The sequence below is a fragment of the Sipha flava genome, unplaced genomic scaffold (assembly GCF_003268045.1).
Source record: "Sipha flava isolate LNK unplaced genomic scaffold, YSA_version1 195_pilon_pilon, whole genome shotgun sequence".
Classification (NCBI taxonomy): domain Eukaryota; kingdom Metazoa; phylum Arthropoda; class Insecta; order Hemiptera; family Aphididae; genus Sipha; species Sipha flava.
In genome coordinates this window covers 13166-37021 of record NW_020272762.1, presented here as the reverse complement: position 1 = coordinate 37021, position 23856 = coordinate 13166, and the positions used below count along the sequence as shown (strand labels likewise).

The window sequence follows — 23856 nt, the reverse complement described above, 5'->3', positions numbered from 1 at the left end:
TGTGTGTGTGTGTGTGTGTGTGTGTGTGTGTGTGTGTGTGTGTGTGTTTAATGCAAACATTGTTAGTACGATGGTAGCGTAGACGGCGAGTAGTGGGCTAAAAAAATAACGAAATACAATTATAAAGGAAAATTTTAATGATGCGGGGGACTTAGGGAGCGTTTTATGTTGTATGTACACCGCCCGTACATAATGTTTACTTATCTGTACAGCAGTGGCCGTGAGCAATTAAAGTTGGCAACCAATTAGGAGATATATGTGTTTGTTTTAAAACGAGTGTAGCGGCAACAGTGGTGGCTTTGATAGTGGTAAGAGAGGGGGAGAGTCAAACGAATGGATAGGCCACTGTCTGTATGTGGGAGTTGCAGGGTTTATTTAAATTATACATATCAGCGCACCGACCACCCCTTTAGTCGAAAAAGAGAATTTCAGGGAATACGATGAGGTGGTAAAGGGCGGGACTCAAGCCTTTCTTAATGAGTTGCATCGTTAGCGGAACGCCCGAGCGCTTTCCACGAGGGTTTTCTACGTAGGAATGGAAAAATGGGACTTACTGTTCTCTGTTTGATAATTTGCTATAATCATACCGGACACTCTGTACAAAGAGTTTTGATGTTTCTGAGAAAGTGAAGGGTACATCCAACACATGCACTAGGAGAACAATGATTTAATTAAAATAGTTTATATCTGCGCTACGTTCTGACAAATCAACATAAATTTTACGAATTGTAAGCAAAACGTCTTGTGATTAACCGTCAGTGTTATAAGTACGTAATGTTTGGGTGTTTTAGTTGCAAGGAACATATATAGGTACTTGATTACCAAACAAAAAAACCAAGCACGAGAGCATATTCGTAATCCCGCTGTCCTCTACCGACCAATATTTGATTAGCGCGATAAAAATTCCTATTATCGGCGACAGGCTATGCAGTATTTACTTCGTAAGTTTGACGTCATATATAAAGATAGTATTGATAAATTCGCGCATAAACTAACCATGTGGTTTTTATGGACGTGCGTCGCATATTTTAAAACCATCGTCGCAGTTAAGGTAACAGTCTGCAGCTACCCATCTCGTAATCCATCCGTGAAGAGATGGAAAAAATAAAAACGTCGCCGACAACTACGGGAGGGAAATAATAAATAGAACATGTTCTGCAACCGTTCAAAATATCGCGGGATTTTCCGTCGTATCAAAAACTAATATTCTCTCATGGTGATGATGATGATGATGATAATAAAAATGATAAAAATAATCAGGGATCAACTAGTATTATTCGCAGTTAATGATAATGCAATATACTTCAATAAATTATCATTTGCCTTAGCTTCTGGTTATAAGTGGAGAAAGTGACTAATACCCGAATCGTATCGATAATAATGTATTCATAGGGATCAAGGCTTTGTTCAATCTATGTTCATGTAAATTCTTGTAGGACTGCGATTGATCCATTTTAATTAATATAATTGATTTACATTTAATTGTTTGCTAACGTTTGTTGATCAAAATGTTATATTTTGTTTGTTTTCTTATTTTGTCTAAATATTACAAGACGTAATGTTTGAAGAATGCGTTTTGATAACATGTTAAATTGAATCTATTTCTTTCACTCTTGACGATTGCAATTTTAATAACATACTTACCAGCATATAAAATAATAATTGGATTAATTTTTATTGTTTAATATAATACTCATTATATGTATATGACAATAATACTTAGCGGTTCCCTAAAAAATGTGTTTATAAACATGTAATAATATCATAGACAATTATGGTACATTTAATAAGAATCAACTAGAGTTGAAGAATAACGTGACTGGGTGATTTTAAATTTAAAGAATTACTAAAATTTTTAAATTTATTAGTGTATTAATAAAGGAGTTTTCTTTAATCGGATTCTGGTAGTGGTTCGTTTAAGTGCAATTCATTTCCAAAAAGCGTATTTGAACCATGGTTCGTTTCTTGAAAGTTGATTTTTTTTTCTCTACAGCTCGTGTTCAAGATTCAAAAAGTTCATGATCTTGAAACCCGAGGGTTTTCTAATCTATAAAAAAAAATATATATAGAACAGAGTACATACTCGTAATAATAAAAATCATTATGACGGCTAATTGTAAAATTATTTTGTACTGAAAACAAAAGCTCCGATTTTAATCCCGGCTATGTTAAACGTCAAAAACCCCTTCGTGCTTTCCACGGATTTCGAGTGGCATAGCGGGTTTTGGGGATTGGGTGGTAGCGAGCAGGGATTTGTTATAATAAAAGGCTTATAATTAACGGACTCTCCGGAGCCCTTTGCCGTCGTTTTAATATAAGCCTGGCCAGTTGACCCGAGTCCCCCCCCCCATTTAATTAAGGTGGCCCTCCAATTGTGACGGAAAGGGATGGCAGTTAAAGTTTTCTCGCGCCTTTTCCAATTTTCCATGTGATCCTCTCCGCTCCCATCTACCCGTCTACGCACAGTATAATAATAAGCCGAGAAAGTAATTTATTTCCACCTCACCCTCCAGCGCTACCGCCATTGCCACCACCACCGCATGCAGCACACCTAACCCCAGCCTACCACTGTCGTCAACACCCCTCTTTTGTTATTCCTTTAGAGGACAACGATGGAAAAATTGCTTTTAATCCTGGTTCGCCCTTCGTCCACCGTGATTACACCAAGCTTTAATAATAATAATAATATAATAGCATTTTTTTTTTTTGTTTATTCGTTGTTCACTGACTTCAGATTAAAATTGTTTAATATTAACGCGACCGGCTTCTTCCGCTACCGTGGCCTTCACGCGATCGTGGTCAGACATATAATTCTCGGAATAAATGTTGGTTTCTAACTCCATCACTGTAGGGGTTGTTTTTAGACCATCAACAGTGGTGATGGTATCACCAAAGGTATATAGTGCATAAAGTTTTGTCAAGTTGGTCTGAAGCGTCAAGAGACCTCGCGGGAAAGCAAGCGACGGTGGCGTTAAGTCTATTTTCCAGTTGTCCGGCGATAATAGCGAATACGTGTAACCTGTCTATTGGGCAGAGAAAAAAAGATGGATTTATTCTCGACCGGCCCAAAACCTAAATGGAATCCGAATGTAAAACCTTTTTAGCATTGTTATTATAATTTAGTTGGGAGCTTTTTTCTTTCTCGTGTATGTTTGTATGTATATGGTACACATACACACAGGTATATGAGTGAGTATGCATTTATATACGAGTATGTATATTTTGGCTATTCTGTCTATTGGGACTTGTCCGTCTTCGTTTACGTAGGAAAAACAAATATAAAACACTCTCCATTATCCTACTGAACCAAAAAAAAAAAAATAATGGTAAATAAAATATAAATAACAGAGTTGAAACCTTTTTCCGGTGAGCTTTTTTATTTTACGTCCAAAACTTTTCGATTAGCATAAAAAACGCATTAAAATTATTGGAATCGTCGCAGGGAGGACAAAAAAAAAAAAACTCATGCAGCCGATTATTTGATTTGTGCATTAACGGATTAAAATTGGAATATTATATATTAATAATACATTTTTTTATTATTATTATCATGAACTGTTCTTTTAAAAAATACTACTCTAGGTCATAAGCGATTATATGACTCCGTGCAGTGGTCCATTAGTATATTTTTTTATAAATAAATTTAAAACTTCAATCCATAAAAGCAATCCATAAATTTGTTTGTATTTTTTCTTTAGAAATGTTACTGTAATATACATTATAATGTATTCTGTATTTTTCCATGTATATTCGAAATTTGTTCTGTACGTTTTAATTTTACGAACATTTAAGAGAACAATTTATTTTTCATACTGTGTTTACGTCTCAAAGTATGTACCCTGAAATATTGTTGTACTCGCATAATTTAAATAGTTATCAAAATGTATATCATTTATGGTTTATTAAAAAACAGCTTATGTATCTTATTCAAGCGGTTAGACATGTTAGGAAATAAAAAATTGTGATTTTATTATTAATATTATTCATGTTGATCTAATAAACTGATAAAACTCTATAATTTAATTTTTATAAATATAAATTATCACAATATTTTTAACTATGCAAAGCTATTATTAAATATTTAGAAGAAAAGTTCTGCTACTAAACCGATTCAGTTATTTGTATTATTGTTGATTTTCCTTTAATAACATTCATGTTTGTTTGTTTAGGTAATATGTTTGTCGCATTTTAATCAAACTCTTGTTTACAATGTTAAAAACTAATCAAAACATAATTATAAAGAGAAAAATTATAATAATTTAATGCAATTATACAGTTAATACTTGGTCGTATGGTTGTATTGTAGCAATATCAATTGAATAACGAACGTTAGAAAGGAAAGCAATTTGATTTGATAAGCACATATTTTTAAACGCATTGAAATCAAAAAAACACAAATAACCGCATTAAAAAAGCACGTTGCATAAAGGAGAGAAAGGGACAAGTAACAAAAAAATGATATACGACGTGTTCGTAAAATGTTTGTTTAATTTTAAAACTTTACCATATCACAGATGCCACATCAAAACGTCGGAGAGAGGTGTCCCGACGCGCCCGGTGATGGTGAAATGAAAAAAGTTCTAAGCGCGTTTTATTATTGTATACGTTCTCTTTTTGTACAAAATTAATTTTAATTTTAACAATTTCCGAGCGAAAAAAATCATTAAAACCGCTTTAGTTTCTCCTCCGTCTCCTCTTTATCCTCCGCGTGTTCGTCGATGTAACGATGGGGGGCCGTGAAAAGTGGTGCACAGGGGCTTCATTTTATTTTTCTGTTAACCTTTCTTTTTAACCGTACTAATTAAATCGGTGGTAGCAGTGACGGCGGGAGAGGAAAAAAGAGAAATAATTAAAGTATATAATTTCCTTCTCTCCGTGGGCCCTCTCGGATTATTAAAAAAACCGACAAAGAATAATATGGTTTAGAAAATGTTTTTCCACGTTTTACCCCTTACTTACCCGACCGTACGGCTGTGATGTGGATAAAAAAATAAAGGTAATTAGTTAAAAACTAAGATTAATTACGTTCATGTCGTGGCATTCGTTAGGAGCGTCTATGGAATTCATTCCAAACCCGGATTGGTCCGGCTCCTTTTTAGGGAGGTGTAAAACCTCCAGAGATTTAATGGAAGGCAACTGCTTCACCTTGGATAGGAATTCTTTTTCTTTTTAGCATAATTATATCTTTTTTTATAAAGAAAAGTAATGGAAAAGCGTGCAAAACTTATTTCGAAACAGATATCTCAATCAAAGCGCAATAAAAACGATTCCATTAACTGTACGCATTCCGTGGTCGGTGAGATTTTATTATTGGCAGAATCCGCCGCAGTAAGTGGATTATTATGTTGTCGGCGTCAAAATGTCACACGCTCATAATACGAAAAGACCTTGTAATATTTTAGAATAAATAAATTAAATTATGTTTTTTCGTTATAAAATGCTTTTAGAGATGTCTTATCGACTGATCAAACTTTTTTCGTTTTATTTAATTCAATTTTTTCGTTTTTTTTTTTTTTTTTGCTGATTCAACTTACATTTCTCACTCCTGTGCAAAACTCGCTCACTAAAGTGGTCTTACATTCGTCTCCCTACCGTTCGAATACATTTTATATGCTTTTATCATTATTCATGACAATTGTCGAATAATCTAATACATGACGAAGTGCGTCATATTCAAAAGCACATTCTTTTTTAATATTGAAGTGCACTATAAATCAATTTCTAATTTTTCACTATATTTATGAGCATACATGTATATTATATTACTTTGAAATCGATTTAAATGTTATGAGATATTAATAGATTATTAAATTTTTATTAAATGTATATTACTAGAATGGTCGTTTTACTATTGTATAAAATTTATTAAATTTCGATAAACAAATCATTTTACTACATCTATAGAGAGTAATTAATTTATAAAGTAATTATTTCGTGGTATCTCATTAATGCTTGCACGTTATCTTCCATTAATTATTTAATTCCATAAATCGCAACATACAATATATAAATATGAATGACAAACACATATTAATTTACATTTTACTGTTCATACTAGTTCAAACTGTGTATATTAATAATCATATAAAAAACTATAACATTTATTCTTAGATAATAAAATAATTAAAATAATTATATTCAACAACCTGAATAATAAAACTGTTGAATACATTTGAAAATGTATTCATGTGAATTGTATTGTTATTGATGTAAGTAATGTACGAATTTGTAAAGAAATTTACTGGTAATTTGTACTATTATTTTTCGTTTAATTATTGATGAAATTGTAGATGATAAGTTATTAGTAGCAAAAATAAAATTTAGAGACCATTGTAAAACAGCTTTAAGTATTGTCGCATCCCGTAGTAGTGAAGAAAAGCGGAACTTTCATTAAGTCGATTTTGGGATTAAATTGATGGACGGTCGAATGGGTGGAGGAAAGTGGCGAGTAAAATTCATTAAAGTCTGGAGGATGATGTTCGTCGGGTGCGGGAATCGGATGGTATATATATCTCTATACAAATTAAATGAAATTTAAATGAAATAAGTTTAGAGCATCGTTTATGAGAAGTTTAAAATTAAGTTTGAAAAGACGGATGATGCATAATGTAATGGCGTGCGGTGAAGAAGCGGTGGTGGTGGGTGAGCCGTTGTTTTACAAGCGCAGTTCATAGTATTAATTTTTATTAAAAAATAAAAATTAGCCTGCACGTAATTAAAGAGCCCAGATGAAACCTCCTCTACACATTGTGTAATTTAATTTGCAATATTTTGGTGGACAAATTTCGAACAATGTTGTACACCAGCACTTTAATATTGACAATGTCGCTATACGCGTATATATACCGACGTTTTTTCCTCTTCATTAGTTATAACAACGTCACTGCAAAACAAATTTTTAATCGTAATTGTTTTTTTTTTCTATGTAAACTAAATCGTTCGGAATAAACTCAATTTTTTTATAAATCGCTTAACCATTGAACAATTTATTATGTTTTTCAAATTACATTTTGTAAAATAATATTCTAAAAAAAATATTTATACCGGTCAGATGTTATAAAATGTAAATTACCCAGAACATCTAAAAAAAAAAATTCCGAACAATAGTGATCAATAAATTATCAAGTTTCTATTCGCATACAATAATGCTAAAATGCTAAACAACCAAACCAATAAATATTTTTATATTAATGTGATATATTTTATTTTTTTATTTCACTTTTTAAAGCTTTAATAATTAGCCTTCTGTATATATTTTTTAATTCTGTCAAACGGATTATGCGTAAAATATAAAGTCTCAAATAATTACATTCTAAATATTTTTAATAAAAAAAAATATCATGTTATTATATTATTATTATTTTATTAAATTATTATTATTTTTAATTTTTCTGTCAGGCTCCGTTGTTTTTGGATATTACAAAAGTATTTAAATGAATCTTTTCAAATCAATATCCTTTAATGTATTTTATGTTAGCATAAATTACCCTTGTACTAAAAAAACAACATTTTTTTTTTTTTGTTTTCTTCAGAACATCAACAAACCAACGGTGGTGTCGTGACCAACGGCGGGACAGTTACCGCGACCACGTTAACAGGTCTGAACGGCAGCACGGCGATGATAGCCAGAGAGTGCGCCAATTGTGGCAAACGCATCACCGAACGGTTCCTGCTGAAGGCGTTGGACCTGTTCTGGCACGAGGACTGTCTCAAGTGCGGCTGCTGCGATTGTCGCTTGGGCGAAGTTGGATCCACGTTGTACACCAAGGCCAACCTTATACTTTGTAAAAGAGACTATCTCAGGTAACGACCTCGTACCGATAGACGTTTGTTTATGTAGGTGAAAGGTCAAAGTCTGTTAGGAAAACACTTAATAGTTGTTGCGCCCCACGGTATGTTCTGATTTCGGGTCGATACGAAACAACGTGTGCTGGTTCGATTTTCGCGGATAATGTGTACGCTGGCAGTAGGGTTTTAGTGTAAGGCGTTCGCACTGCGATCGTCCGAGACGAATCGTTGTACGACAAAAAACATAATCTTCATAAAATGTTTTATGACTCGCGGAAAAGATCGAATGCACAACACAGCACGTCTCGTTATATACAAATATTAATGAGTTTTTAGTAATCGGTGGTCGTTCGCGAAAAATGAAGTCTCCGAATACTCGTTTCCATTAATTACGTATATACCACGCGTATGTTTGAGTACGGTATTGCAATGTCGTTGCAAGGGACGGGATTTGGCGAAGTAGGGAGGGTTTAATTAGCGAGAATGCCGAATTATCAGCAATGAAAATAAAACGAAATAAAAATAAGTCTAGAGGTTCGCGTGGAATGGGCGCCGCACGCGTGGGAGGGACACCTATTCCGGATTCAATTAAATCCGTTTATGAAAGTGATCGCGGAAAGGGTAACGATGGTTGCGGGGCAAGAGATGTTCCATCTCTCTCTCTCTCTCTCTCTCTCTCTCTCTCTCTCTCTCTTATCCGTCGGCGACTGTTGAATTTAATTAAAACCGTATGTCGGCCAAACCGCGTTTGGCCCGACACAAAAGTCAACTCTCTGCCGCTGACGGAAAACACAATCTGCACGTTTACATAAACGCGCGCGTATTATCCAGCCAAGTTAATATATATCGGACTGGACCTGTTTTGCTATAACCATATGCCACCCCTTTTACTACGCGCACACATACGTAAGTGTACGCGCGTGTCCCTTCACGTATACGTATATTATTGTGTAATATATGGAAATACAAACGAAAGGGATATTTCGACGTTCGGTAAACTTCTCTTTAATGAATGGACACGGACAATATGTGATGTTGTATTTGTCGTCGTCGTCGTGTTTGGACGACCGAATTAATTTGACGAACGAATAATACGACCACCCCCACTAGAAAGACCTTTCGACCGAAGATTTATTTTTCTTTTTATTATTATTATTTCGTAATAAAATGTGAACACCGCGACGTATAATATTATTATGTTGTCGTTCATTCGTTATATTATATACTCGTATAAATGAAAAGTATGCTCGTAATGAAATTTTATCATTTGTATCAATACGCACACAATATAATACACGATGACTAGGGAACAATTATTGCAATTTGCGCCTGTATGCATAATTATAAATTATAACTTGCTAGTTGAACGCACATAATAATGAAGCTAGAACGCGTATATTGTTGTTGTTCCTGTTTTAATATTAAAACACGTGTCCTATTTTTATCGGTTCTTTTTGTTTTATTTTTTTCATGTATATTAATACGTTCGAAAGTATTAATTTTATAAAAACAGTTGACTTATAGATTTTTTTTATTGTTTTTTTTTTTTTTTTTTTTCCGTCCACCAATCTAAATTGATTTTCTCTAACCCACGTATTATTACAATTGTATTTTAGTTAAAATATTTTGATACTGCCTCGAACCGGTTTTACAATTACTTATAAAATGATACTTTTATACCCCCACGCCATTGCAGAGTATAACAAAACGAATAAGAAATCGTTTTCCGGTAAAAAATAAAATAATAAAATTAAACCAAATCACTGATCTTTTTTCGCCAATCGAATTTATACGATCATAATGTATATAATTATCATTCTACTCTAGAGAAGAAAAAAGTGCACAATATACGAAACCGTTTTCCACACATACACATAGATTAACGAGATAATCAAATGCGTTTAAATTCCTCCGCCCCATCCCATCATCATTTCACCCCATCGGTCTTCGGGATTGGATTACGTGTCATTGCTGTGTTAAGAGTAGTGCTCGTCGGTCGTTCGCTCGAGGCGGCCGTCTACTAGTGGTGTATCGAAAACTGGTCTCGTTTCGTACGTAAAATATTAAAATGTTTGAAAGGCCGGCGCGCGCCAACGGGAACATCTGTTGCGCAAAACACCTACTCATTGTACGGGGAACATATAACGCGCGCCGAACCGAAAAGAAGATTGCGCAGTAATTAAACGTGAAAAACCCATTAGATCGACAGGAGAATGCATGTACACGTATTCGTATCGTTTCGAGGGACAGGTACACGGGGGTGTTGTACACGTGTGTACGAAGTCTAAGGGGAGACGGGATAACGCGGCTGATGGCGTTCGCTGCAGGTCGTTGCACCTATACGGTGTATTATAATATTTATAATATTTCGGGACGAACGTTTTATTATTCCAATTTTGCATCTTGTACAACACTGCGGCTTAAACGTTCGCGCGCACGCGCGTGTCTACCCGTTGGAAACCCAACGCGGCAGCCGCCGCCGTCGCTAATCGCGCCGGCATGATAATATTATAATTCATGTAAGGCTAATGTAATTTCCAGGTTATTCGGTGCGACCGGCAATTGCGCGGCGTGCAACAAGGTAATACCGGCGTTCGAGATGGTGATGAGGGCCAAAAACAACGTCTACCACTTAGAGTGTTTCGCGTGTCAGCAGTGTAATCATAGGTAAGAATATTGATAAAAAAAATACCGCACGCACATAACACAACATATGCGCGTGTTATACGTACGTACACAACTCGGGTGTAACAATATGCAAATGTTTCACACGTAATCCCGTTTGTTTATTGCGCAACGCGTCGTGCATGCGATCCTCGGGGATGTTCGGTAACAATCGATTTTTGAAATCATATTTCACGGACCAAAAGCAAACTCGTAAGTCTGTACTCACAAGAAGTCTGTCGCAAGTCTTGTTTTTGATGAACGCGTACGACGAAAACGTCTTTTCCACGAGCACAGTGCTCGTCATGAACCGTTTCACAAACAATTAAATCGATTCAAATACATTTTTACGTTTTCATACGTCTCCCCCCCCCCCTTCCTCTCACCGCATCACTCCTGTACCACTCCCCACCCCCGACCACGCCCGCTATCGCCACGTCTCACCGCCGTTTGTCTGCTGCAGGTTTTGCGTGGGCGACCGTTTCTACCTGTGCGAGAACAAGATCCTGTGCGAGTACGACTACGAGGAACGGCTGGTGTTCGCCAACATGGCCACGTACAATTCGTCCAGTCTGGCGCACATAAGAAGGCAAGTCAGTAGATTACAGGTAGGACATTCGACGGGGCGACCCTGTACTACTCTCGCACGTCCTGACACACGCGCACACGCCACCTCGCTTCGAACGTCCTTAACGGCCTGCGCGCGACAGGTTTCCCTCGGGTTCGCGTCGTTATCCCGCGCCGACGAGCGGAACAACGAGCAATCGTCGTGTCGGCCTTTTTTTTTCCCCGCTCGAATTTGCCGGGCGAACAGTTTTCGCGCACCCACGAAAACGACGGCGATATCGCTTACACGAGCGCAAAACGTACGGCGTATTTTTCTTCCGCCGTTTTTTCTTCCGATTCGACGCGGTACACTCGTAATATTATTTATTCAGGTCCGACGTCGGTTAAAACAATCGTTTATGACACGCGGCAATGGAATTTATCAACGGCCGTGTACTGCTGGCACTACCGCTACACGACGTGTGTTCTAGACGATAGTGTTTCAATTTAAAATTTCATATTTCTACATTAATATTTGTGATGTCTAAAGTAGTCGCAAAACTGACAGATACTTTATGCGCTGTATAAATGGAACTTTTAGACTCTGGTAGTCATAAAGAATTCATCAAATAACGCTACAACAAAAAACAACTTTTTACCAATACTATACCGTACGTGTACACGTTTGTAAACGTACGAGTATATACGTATGTACTCATCAACTTAAAGCCAAAAATATAAAGGTTTAAATGTAAATAATGTTTTATGACGTATATATTCCATTTAGGGTAAACTAGTTCTAACATGTTTGTTTCGTAGAAGTATTAGAGCGTCTATCACTCGCTACGAATAGTCTTATATTTGAGCTTTTGTTGAAAATTATGGGATTATATTTTGGTTTGTAATAGTCACAAATTGTTTCAAGTTTTATTGTAAAAACAACCACATTAAAAATGACGTTTGCTTACTAATGGTTTAAGTTAAACATTCAATTTCAGTTGTTAATTTTATTCCTTGAATATAATGTCTTAGAGTAGTTAAATTATTTTCTATTATATTAAAGATTATTGTTTATTAATACTCCAAAAGAGATTAATTTATTGAAGATTTATTGTTGTCAAGAAAAATTATAAAACAACTGGCTGTGTATGGATTTTAGGTATTTAAATGTATAACAACATTTGGCACATTAATCATCGTGCCTCTCCTTATAGTTTAAATCTAAATCAACCACATATTAAATATATTCAAATCCTGAAGTTATATATTTCGTTTTAAAACACAAATCTTCATAATATTGAAACATTAGATTTTTTTTTTTTTTTTTAATAAAATATTATTACGATTTTCTTCCAATATGACTTTTCAAAATATAATAGAAACCATATAATTTTTAAAATTTGAAAATTCCATACCAAGCACTAAAAATGAACTTTTTTAAATTACACCATACATCTGAACAAGTGACTAAAATAACTTATCAACACCAATCAATGTCATCTTCAAATATTTAAAATCAAAAGTTTGATTACTTCCGATAGAAATATAAACCGTTATGGGAGAGTGTTTAAATCGACTATCATTTTTTAATAAACAATAAAAGACGCTGTTTCTGCATAAAAACTAGACTCGAAACTATTCAATTTCAATCCAATCTCGTTCTAATACGTATCGTCAAATTTGTGTAAAACGCATGTACCCATTCGAACAATAGATGACATTGAGAGATTCGTCTCTAATACAAACGATATATATATATATATATATATACGTATAATATGTACACTGCAGTAAATGTGTGCTATAAAAAAAAAAGTGAAAAGCGAGGGATACGACCCTCCTAGAATTAGTTGGAAAAACAAATTTTCATATATTATGGTTAAAGTGATTTGTATGGGGAAAAAACAAAATCTACTTTGTAGCGAATAATAATTGAACTATACGAGTCTTAGATACACACGTCTTACCGGCACATAAACTTTTGTTCGATACACTGAAATCGATTCAAGGTTGGTTAAACGGGATTAGTTGTATGTTTATAGGACATTATATAATATGATATTATATTAGAGAACGGGGTTCCTTAGCGAGGTTTTCACCGAGCATATATATATATATATATATACATATATATACGTTAAAAATAATCGAAAACCTTGTTAAGGACTCCATTCCCTAAAATATTATCAAATCTCGCAGTGTCCGATAAACACACGATTAATATCATTAACCGATCTCGAATCCATGATCGATTTTAGTGTACCGAACTAAAGTTTATGCGCCGTTTATATATAATATATATATGTGCGTACTAGAACTATCCCACTGTTCGCGACACACGCACGTACACGCGATAAATGTTACACACTTAACGATGAAAACGACACGAATATGTATACATGTATTGCGTATGGAAAAATATGAAAACAGTAGAGGGTTTCCTTGCCGAAATGCTACGGGTGGTCTTAAACCGTTCGATCGATCGATCTGCGCACGTTTACGGTTGATAACCGACTCGTCGACGGTATTGCTTTCGATCGATCGACACGACCTCGCGACCGACACAGCTGCCTTAATCGTTATTGGCGATCTTCAATGTGATACTCTGTGTTTGCAGCCAGCGGCAAACGAGCACGCCCACGCAACAGCAGCAGCAACAGGAGACTTTGTAGGACCGACCGACGAGGTGGACCGGTGCAGAGCCACCTCTGTCGAACAGCACCACCAGCAGCAGCAGCAGCAGCAGCAGCAGCAGCAACGTCAATCACTCGACACCACTGCCGTCGCAATCGGTTACGGCGGTACAACACCAGCAGCCGGACACCAGTTGCAGCACCACCACCACCATCAGCACCACCAGTTCCTGTCTGCAACCGGTGCTACGGTGCTGTCTGCGCATCAACCGACGGCCGTCGCACTCAGAGGAGGAGGAGGAGGAGGAGTTGGAGGAGTTGGACGTGCTAACGCGTCGGGCGGCGGAGGCGGACCGGCAATGGTCGTCGACGACGGGTCGAGCGGTTACGGCAGTCCGGACTCGGAGACGGGGCTCGAACCGCACGCGGCCGCAATCGGCACGATCGCGTCCACCGGCCCTGCTGCAACGGCCGCTGCCGCCACCACCGCCGCCACCGCCGCCGCCGCCGCACCGCCAGTACAATAACGCCATCGCGCCGCTGTTGCGCCACTGAACCAGCGTCGCCGTAGTCGTGGTCGTCCGCGGTCCGCGCCGTTCGTCTGGTACGCGCCGCGACCGCGTTGACAACCGCGTTTTACAGTCAACCTGTCAAACAGATCCTTAAGTTGTTTTTTTTTTTTTTATCTGTTTCGTTTTGTTTTTCTCGGTGACTTTTGTTTCAGTGTCTTGTACCCGCCACCGTCGTCGCGTAACCGATATAATACACGTCGTTGATCAATATCAATATACAGGTTATTATCATTATAATTGATCATGATATTATATCTCCGTACGCCCTGTATCGTTCTAGTCTCAAACGATGCCAAATCGCGCGCACCCACACGTCGTGACACCGTGTTCCGACAAGCGTATAAAATATTGTATCCTGCGGATGTTAATCATTTATCGTTTCGTTTTGTTTGATTGTTTTTATTATTATTATTTTTTTTTTTCTCTCCCCCCCCCCCCCCCGTCACATTACCATCACCCACTTTCGATTGTCGCGCGCTTATCGCGCGTTTCGTCAAACGGAGTCACAAGTCCGGTCCTCGCGCAAGCCCCCACCGCGAACCACCGTAACGGGGGTAGAACGGTTCACCGGCTCCGGCCATCATCACTACTACGTATATCGCATATCTAAAGGGGCGGGTTTACGCGAGACGTGAGCCGCGATCGTATTTCACGGTCTTGTGAGTTGTGACTCACGAGCGTGGTTTCACGTCGCACGAATCGTGAGAAGGTGTTTTACACGTAAACGCGATTATCGTTCGGTATGATGGAATCGTTAAGGTACGTACAGACCGAGCTACATTTTGTTAGCAACATGTTGCCAACAGTGTTGTCAACATGTATCTCAGCAACTGGTTAAAAGTTGACGGATACACGTCAATGTTGGGCGGCATGACATCAAAGAAATGTGTTGCTTGTATCTGAGTTTTCCAATCGAAATGGAAAACATCGCTCAGTATGGACGATGTTGTCTACAAGTACTTAATACATTGATTTGTACACACGTTCACATATCATTTAGTTAGTTTAGTTGTACTTTTTAATTTTTCGCATTATTATTCGCGATCTTAGGAGCTACCAAACGGAGAAGTTCTTCAAAATCAGATTTAGTTAGTCTAACGAAATTTCGGAATGAACTGCCGTCGTTTAAAAGTAATTCAGACATTAAGTTGTCACCATAGCTTATACCATTTTTTAAAAATTTTCTCTGCCACCATTTTCTTTTTCTTACTTTACCATGTGTAGCTATGATGATGAATGCAGCACCAGCAGCAACAGTTTTCAGATCCATTTGATATTTGTTTAAAATAAAGTATTTATTTTTTAAATGTTTATATATTTTAACTTTCACTTAAACTTTTTAACGCTTTAAACTACAACTACAACAGACGGATGTGGACTGTTGACACGCAACTATCATTTGGTTTGAACGCGGCACACTGTTGACAACATGTATCTGAATCCGACAAATTTGTTGCCAACATTCGGCAACGTGTTGCCAACAAAATGTTGCTTGGTCTGTACGTACACCTTTAGTGGCGGAAGCATTCTATTGTACACCACGACTGAAATATCCAACACGGTTTGATATTGTACGAACCGGTCGTGAGGGGTTCGTGAACGACAATTCCGCTATCGTGAAATACGAATTGATTGTTTACGCAAACCGTCGGTCACACTTTCGCGGTTCACGTCTGGTGCGAACCCGCCTTAAGAGAACCGCGTTCGTGCGGACCGAATACGGAACATTCGAATCATTACACATCGTTATGGACACCTCTTACGTACATCGCGTACCGTGTGCAGCATTGATTATGTTCACCGATAGTAGAACGCCGTTCGCTAATTTTTTTTTTTCGTTTCCTTTGTTTTTCCGTACCCGTTACTCTCCGTTTACAGATTACGTTGCGCCCCGGATGAATATACGTTCCCTCGAATACAATATCTTAAACCTGTATACCTTGTGCATATTAATCGCGAACAGCACATCTACGCGCGAACACGACGCGTTGACCGAAACGTTCAATCGCACGGTAAAACGTGTACATTATCTTAACAATACGAATACGAAAGAAAGCCGTATACATTTTCTGATGCTCAAATTTTAATAATGCGCGCGCACACGTTATTATTATTATTATTATTATTATTATTACTTTTATTATATTATCATTATTTTTATTATTATTATTATTATTTTTTTTTTTGTTTTAATGCGCATACTTGCATTGTATTTGAGGGATTATTGTTAATGTAAACTATTATTATTATTATTATTTATTTATTTATTTATTATGAATAGGGTCTTGTACTCGCGACCCGTTGATGTTTTTTTCTAAATTATATGAAATAAGCGTTTACCATTTCCTAAACGGATAATGGCGGCGGAACGCCTCCAATATCCATATTCCCACTATTTACGATTCGTGTACAGTACCGTATTAGGTAGAATATATACATATTATTATATGTAAATATTACTATTTTTGTGTATAAACGTTTTATCTAGTTTGTTTTTTTTTTTTTATGTACTAAGTTATTACACCTAATTTTTAATTGTTGTTTAGTATATGTTACAATATTACGATTTCCTAAAGAAAAATTAAAATTTCTCTACTAAAAAGCGTCCATTTATTTAACGAAGTCGAATGAAAAAAAAAAACTCTCTCTCTCCTCCGCTGCAGTTTACAGCTTTTTTTTTTTTTTTGATATTTTAAATGTAACATATCCGTTCAGAAGTTGTATACGATTGTTGAGATAAAATAAAATCTGATCTCAGAAGTTTTCGTTTTTATTTCACCTAAACTATACTATACATATAATCTTATATATTTATCTAAACATTTTGTATACGACGGGGATCCCGTACGCACTTTGAGCACGTACCAAACCGTACGGATTGTCATTAACGAAATCAAACATTAATTGATAGGTTAATATTCGTTACAGTCAGTAACCGAGTTTTGGCGAACACTCCATGCATATGCTACATGCCAGGGTTAGTCAACTTTTATAGATTTATGATCGACATCTGGGTTTTTCTAGATTTTCACGTTGGCCTAACGAAATAAAAAAAGTTATCACTGAGCAAAAGCATATTTTATATACATGCTTGTTATAGTTCCTTTTTTCCTCTTTTGAAAATATTAATAAGTAACAATAACTTTAATCTTAAAATTTTACATAACACGTATTTCAATACGTATTTAACAGTTTATTACGAACGCGATAAGGACCGTTATTTTGTACGTATAGAACATCCATTAGATTACGAACAAAATACCCAGGGCCGGCGAGAGGGTTGGCCTAGGGAGGGCTAGAGCCCCGGGGCCCGTACGTCCGAAAGGGCCCGTCGTCTCAGCCTTTAATACAAAATGTTTTTATAAATCTCATTCGCCCTAACATAAGATGCGAGTTTGAATATTTATATTAAGTATGTACAATTAGTAGGTATGTGTATCTTGGCCAAACAAGTGCAACTAAGAGGGACCTGGAACCGATTATCCCCAAGGGTCTCAAAAGTTATTGCCGGCTCTGAATATACTTAATTAAATAGCTACTCGATCTCTCAGTGTATAATTTCGTTTTTCATAGTTATTTATCACTACATATTTCCTTTATTAATTGTTATTAATAAAATGTTCATGTTCGTGGGTTGAACAAAGATGTGAAAATTTACAAAAAAAAAAAAAAATGAAAAGAAATCACGATCGACTCGAACATATGTCGTTATCGTCCTGTCGGCCACCTCTACTTACACTACTTATAACTTGGTGCAAGAAATTTCGATTGTATACCCTATTTTTTTATCGATTAAAACTATGAGTACCTATCTATACGATATTGAACGGCGATAATTACATACTATTACTCTGGTACGGACCGTGTTGCTTAAACGTAACCTCACCAATTTTATTCGGTCTGTTCCTCCAGATCTACAGATTAGCAGGACAGTTACGGCGGTCATTTCCGACGAATCCGATTCCATTATGACCGTATATAATGTGTATAAATGACGCGGCAAGGTTAGTATGTTATAATTTTGTAGTTTGTAATTGAACATTGTTATTGATACAAATAAATCGCATAAAAGTGCATGGAGAAATAATATCTTTCATATAAAGATTAGCTGACGAAATTGCACTATTAGCCAATAATTAACACGATTTGGAAAAACTGCCGAAAGAGATGGTGAGATGATTCCAAAAAAAAAAAAAAAAAAAAATGATCAAACGATTATCAACAGTCGAAAAACTAAAGTTATGATGCGCAAAAAATTATATCGAATCCGTAGAACTAATATCCAATCGGAGGAAATGATTGAGCAAATGCAGCATTTTAAATATCTTGGCAGCTCAGTTGACCAAGATGGCAAACACATCATGGAAATAAGTTCCAGAATCGCTCAGGCAAAGTCAGCGTTTATATATCCTGTAGAATTTTATATATACACTATAGAATTCTATCCTAGGCCATATAGCTAAGCTTTTGGAAAAGCTCGTGCTCAAGGACATTCTACCTTCAGTTAATCCGACTCCTATTTATTAATGAGCAATATGGTTGCAGGTCAGGGCGGTCAACTATAATGAATTTGTTGGTCCTCAACAATCTCTTGAAATCTCTTCTTGAAGTTTTTGAAAGTAAATACCTGCTGGATGTTATTTTTACTGACTTTTAAAAAGCTTTCGACAGAGTCGATCATAAAACCTTAATTAAAATTCTTAGTAAGTCAGGGTTTGATGATCCGCTTTTGTCACGGTTCGAATCATACTTGTCCGGGAGGAAACAATGGGTTAACACTAATAGACATAAATCTGGAGTGTCCCCTATTTCCTCAGGTGTTCCTAAAGGAGGTCACCGGTCGCCTATTCTTTTCGCTCGGTTCATTAACGGTTTCAAGAAAATGCTCCCTAATACCAATATTCTAGCACTCGCGGATGTCCTAAAAATTTTCCGTCGAATTATCAACGAATGCGACTGTTTTCTGTTGCAAGATGAACTAGTTATTAAATACTCACCAGTTCTTCACAAGCTCAGTCTTTCAATGCTAGCCGACAGAAGAGTTGTCAATAACTTGAACTTTCTCAAAAACCTCATTGACGCCTCTGTCGATGTTCCTACGCTCTTTTCCCTGATCAACTTTCGCGTCCCTCCACGTCGTACCCGTTCTACCACCATTTTTACCATCCCAATGCACGCCACCAACTATAGTGCGAACAATCCGGTTTACCCCATGATGCGCCTTGCTAATGTCCACTCATCGTTTTCGCTTTTATTTAAGCACCTAGTTCCGTCCCACCTAGCTGATTTGCTATTTGTATAAAGATTTAACTTTCATTTACTATACTTTGGGTCACGCCCGTTTTTAATAAAATAAAAGAGAAGAATGGGTTTTAAGTAATTTTTCCATGACAGTTTGACTGTTAAAAAACACGCAGAATCTGTTATTTGAGATTCGCGAAACGAATGTTTTCAGCGGGTACAATTTTATTGATTGCGGTGACATATTCGATTTGTTTGATGTTATTGATCGAATTCAATACGATTGCATGATTAATTTTCGGTAATACAACCTTGGAGGCTATTTCGACCAATGTTTTAGAATTACGTTTATGATGAATAGAAGTGTTAGTATCGCTCATATTCATGATGACGGGCGTTTCGCCCAATATATTTAATTGACTATTGAGTCAGTGTAATTAATACTATAAAAAAATAATCATATTACCTGACCACTGGGTAAGGTAAAAGAGATACACGCAACTGCTATCGGGAGCTATAAATGCGATGACAGTACGAAATATACGTGTTGCTGCATAGGCGGGCGGTGAACACGAACTGTCTTTTATCTAACATTTATCTTATTGATAGAAAAAAATGAATAGGTAAATCAATTCTACATTTTCCATTTTTCTTTCATTTAACATTTATAATCATAATTCCGTCAAACATATTTTATCATTTCAATCGACGATTTCGACTTGCACTCATAGGTACTTCTGACAACTCATTGCTTCAGTCTCGTTTGTGTACATAAGGATAACACTACGGTATTAATTAATCAATTAATTTGATTCAATTATTCGATCATTTGTCAATTACGTCCCTTGTACGCTTGTACGCACACCTCGTCTCGTATTGGAATGGATACCTAATCTTCCGCGTTGCCAGAAACAAAAAACACGATGTTTATTTATTTATCGATATCATATCTGTTTTTTGTTATTTCTAATATTGTTTTCGACTTTCTTTTATTTTACGAAAATTAAATATTATAATATCATTATGGACGTCGATGAAATATAATGAGCAACAGACGAATCGTGTACCAAGGGTGGATCCAGCATCTGTTTACGGTCGAGGCACTCTAAAGGAGAAATTATATAATATAACTAATCATCGACGTGTGCAAGGGTGTTTTAAAAGAAGAGGGTATCAACCCCTTACAAAAAAATAATACAACAATATTGTACTAAAACTATCAACATTCATTTTTATTAACTATTATTTAGTTGTTCTAAATATGCAATATTTTTAATATTATTGTTTTCAAACGGGGGTGGCACTTGCCTCCGGTGACCCCCTAAATCCATGCATTTCGTGTACACACAAATTCAAAGACGCGACATGTCGTTTGGAAAAATATTAAACTGCGGCAATGTAATATTGAGAACCACTCAGGAAAAATACGAGCTTAAAGAGTTCACGATATTATTGTTGCTGCAGTAATTGAAAATTGAAAACGATAACAGAAAAACGTTTTTGAGGGTAGTTTATAAATTACCTAAAGTAAGTGTTTACGAACAACGCGTACGATAATAACGATATTGTTATTCACGTTTTCGAAATGCTTTTAACACAATTAGGTTGTAACAAAAATAATCTTGGATTCGAGTTAAATATTTTAAAAAAACAATCACATTACCTTCAGAACCGAAAAAATAATAAATATTCACGACGTCGTCATAACTCAGCGGACACTTAAAACACCCATGGCATAATCCTATTCACATTGTCGACATTCGTTTATGGTTTGAAAAACGACTTAAAGTTCGTTTTAGCTTTTTCAGGAAAGGATTTTCAATAAAATCTCGAGTGTAATCTTAGTCCGATTTCTAATCGATCGATACAACTACATTAAACTTTTGGGGCTAACTATTAGTGCTCTAAAAAGTGTTTGACAAAAATATAAAAAAATTACATCAAAGTAAAACTGTGTTATACCTGGATCGGGTTAAAGTGATTCGCGCTGGGAAATTATCCAAAGTAAAACTAACTCAAGTTTAACATAAATTCGTAATCATATTCCATTTGAATATAGTACGGACATAAGACGATATAGATACAAAATAAACGATAACTTCGGGACGCGGTAGTTGGCTTGCGTGATTGAAATACATTATATATTATATTTCAAGGCACCGTATTCAAGTAATCAAAGTAATCAACAGGGGAAATTATAAATGTTTAACAATATTGATCCTTGAGGTTGTACACCACCTATTTGTGAATATTATATTACGATTAATGTACAATGCTAATCTAAAAAACAGAGTCCTGAATGTTTTTTATTTTTTTTCGTATTATTTTATCACATAGGCCCGAGATGAAACGTCTACACTTTGAGAAACAAAACAAACATATTTTTAACACTACAATTGAAATTACCTATAGTTGACGTATAGTAACGTACTCAGTTTTGGTAAACTGGTACGTCCGACACGAAAGATCGAATTTATTAAAAAAAAAATTTACAAATGTTGACTGGATAACATTTTAAATTAGTTTTAAGTGTTTTGAATTGTGAAGGAGCAAGAAGAGTACGTATTGGTTTTTAGTTGCATTGCGTAATTTTCTTTTCTTTTTCTACGTAATATGATTTCCTGGAAAGAAATCTACCACAGAATTCTTACACGGAAAGCATATTTTTATTCCCTTGCAGACCTCTACTATTCTTCTAATGTAAACCAAAAAAATAAAATAAACTAGAAAAGTTGAGAATAACACTAAATTTCTTCTACCAAACTATGCATTATATATTTTGATTAGCCAATTCATTTCGTTTTGGATGGCTTCAACAGTGTATTTAATACATCATATTTTTTTTTATTTTTTTTTTTTTTACAGAAATTACCAGTTTGAAGTATTTATTTTAACACATATTGACAGTTATTACAAAATTAGTATTCTGCTAAAACTTTAGTTTCTGAATTTATACCTAACTTATAAGAGACATATGATGTAACTTTTAGTTCAAACCATAAAGGTTTTCAATGGGAGGAAATATCTTTATGGTCTACCTTACGGTCTTTCTTAAATTTACCGCATTTGTAATACAATAATTTTTTATTATTTATGTGGTAAAAAAAAATCAATAGATGTACTTAAATGATCATCTGTAAGACAGTAAAACCTCGATAAGACGGAAACCCCGGTATTACGGAATATTTTTTTGGTCCCGTTAATTCAATATAATTTTTTTGAACCCAATAAAGACGGAAACCCCGTTAACGTGGGAAAATGTCATGGTCCCAAGCGCTTTCGTCTTATCGAGGTTTTACTATATATATTTTAACAGTATAATATTTTATTATATTATTATAAAATAACAATAAAAATCAAAACGAAAAAATTAATAATGATATAATTTAATTTTTGTTACAATTTTTTGTGCAAAATTAAAATTATAGAACAACAGTTCCATCACTAAAAACTTATAAAGGATCCATTTTTGAACTACGACTTAATTTTATATGATAGAATCTGTACACGTGTAATATTTAGTGACATATTCATGTTCGTTTTAAATATTATATACTTTTTGTGTACTTATATATTTTTATAATTAACTTTTTTCTTAATGGTAGTAGCACTTCACGGTTTAAAACAAAACAAAAAAACCTCCGCTAAAATGTGTCACCGCTATATCCTACTTTAAAAATTAAAAAAACCGTTTCTATATCGTGTATACGATAAAAAGGTCTACGTAGACTGACTTATATCATAGAACTTATATCCTATCATAAAGACACCATAGGTTCTTATAGCAAGCTATAAATAATCAATCTACTCTTATGACAAAAAAGCGATTTGATAAGAGCCAACAATCGAATTGTTCATACTGTCCATTCACATATTCATAAGTAAAAACCATTACGAAAAACTTATAGCTTCAATCACTTAAGTTTGTTTAATTGTTTGTATTCTAGTTAAATAGTTATAAGCTCCAACGAAAAAATGGTTGTCGTCACACTGGAAAAAAGATATTTTAATACAATAAACAGTTAAATGTTGATCGTGTAATTTTTGACTCTTGCATTATAGGTAGTCGGGCATTGTTTCGCCTAAACTCAAAATAATAAGTAATATTATTGATGATCGAATAAACTACATTTTAGTGTACTTTATTTTTATTCTTACTCAAAATATGCGAACGAAATATTAAAAATTGAACTGTCACGGACCAACACAGCACCTGGAAGGGCCATTTACCTCGTTAAGAATAACACCTGGCATATTACCTCATGAATCCGATAAAAGAGTTACCCATTAAATCGTCTATCTACTTTTAAATTTTACCTAATCGAATATCGTTCTACATAGAACTATTGCACACCAAATACCAATCGTTTTTGATCGGAGGCACAACAATCAATAACGGTTTAAAACGTTCA

General features: G+C 35.5%; 1 protein-coding gene across 1 annotated transcript in view; it reads left to right on the top strand.

The window, feature by feature from the left end:
* The window catches only part of LOC112681715 (LIM/homeobox protein Lhx8-like), a 57189-nt gene extending 40484 nt beyond the window's left edge, over window positions 1-16705 (top strand). The window contains exons 3-6 of the mRNA XM_025552009.1: window positions 7533-7803; window positions 10330-10455; window positions 10916-11060; window positions 13616-16705. Coding sequence (XP_025407794.1) covers window positions 7533-7803; window positions 10330-10455; window positions 10916-11060; window positions 13616-14158 — 1085 coding nt within the window. The 3' untranslated portion in view covers window positions 14159-16705. The remainder of the gene's footprint in view (window positions 1-7532; window positions 7804-10329; window positions 10456-10915; window positions 11061-13615) is intronic.
* Window positions 16706-23856: the final 7151 nt, after the last annotated feature.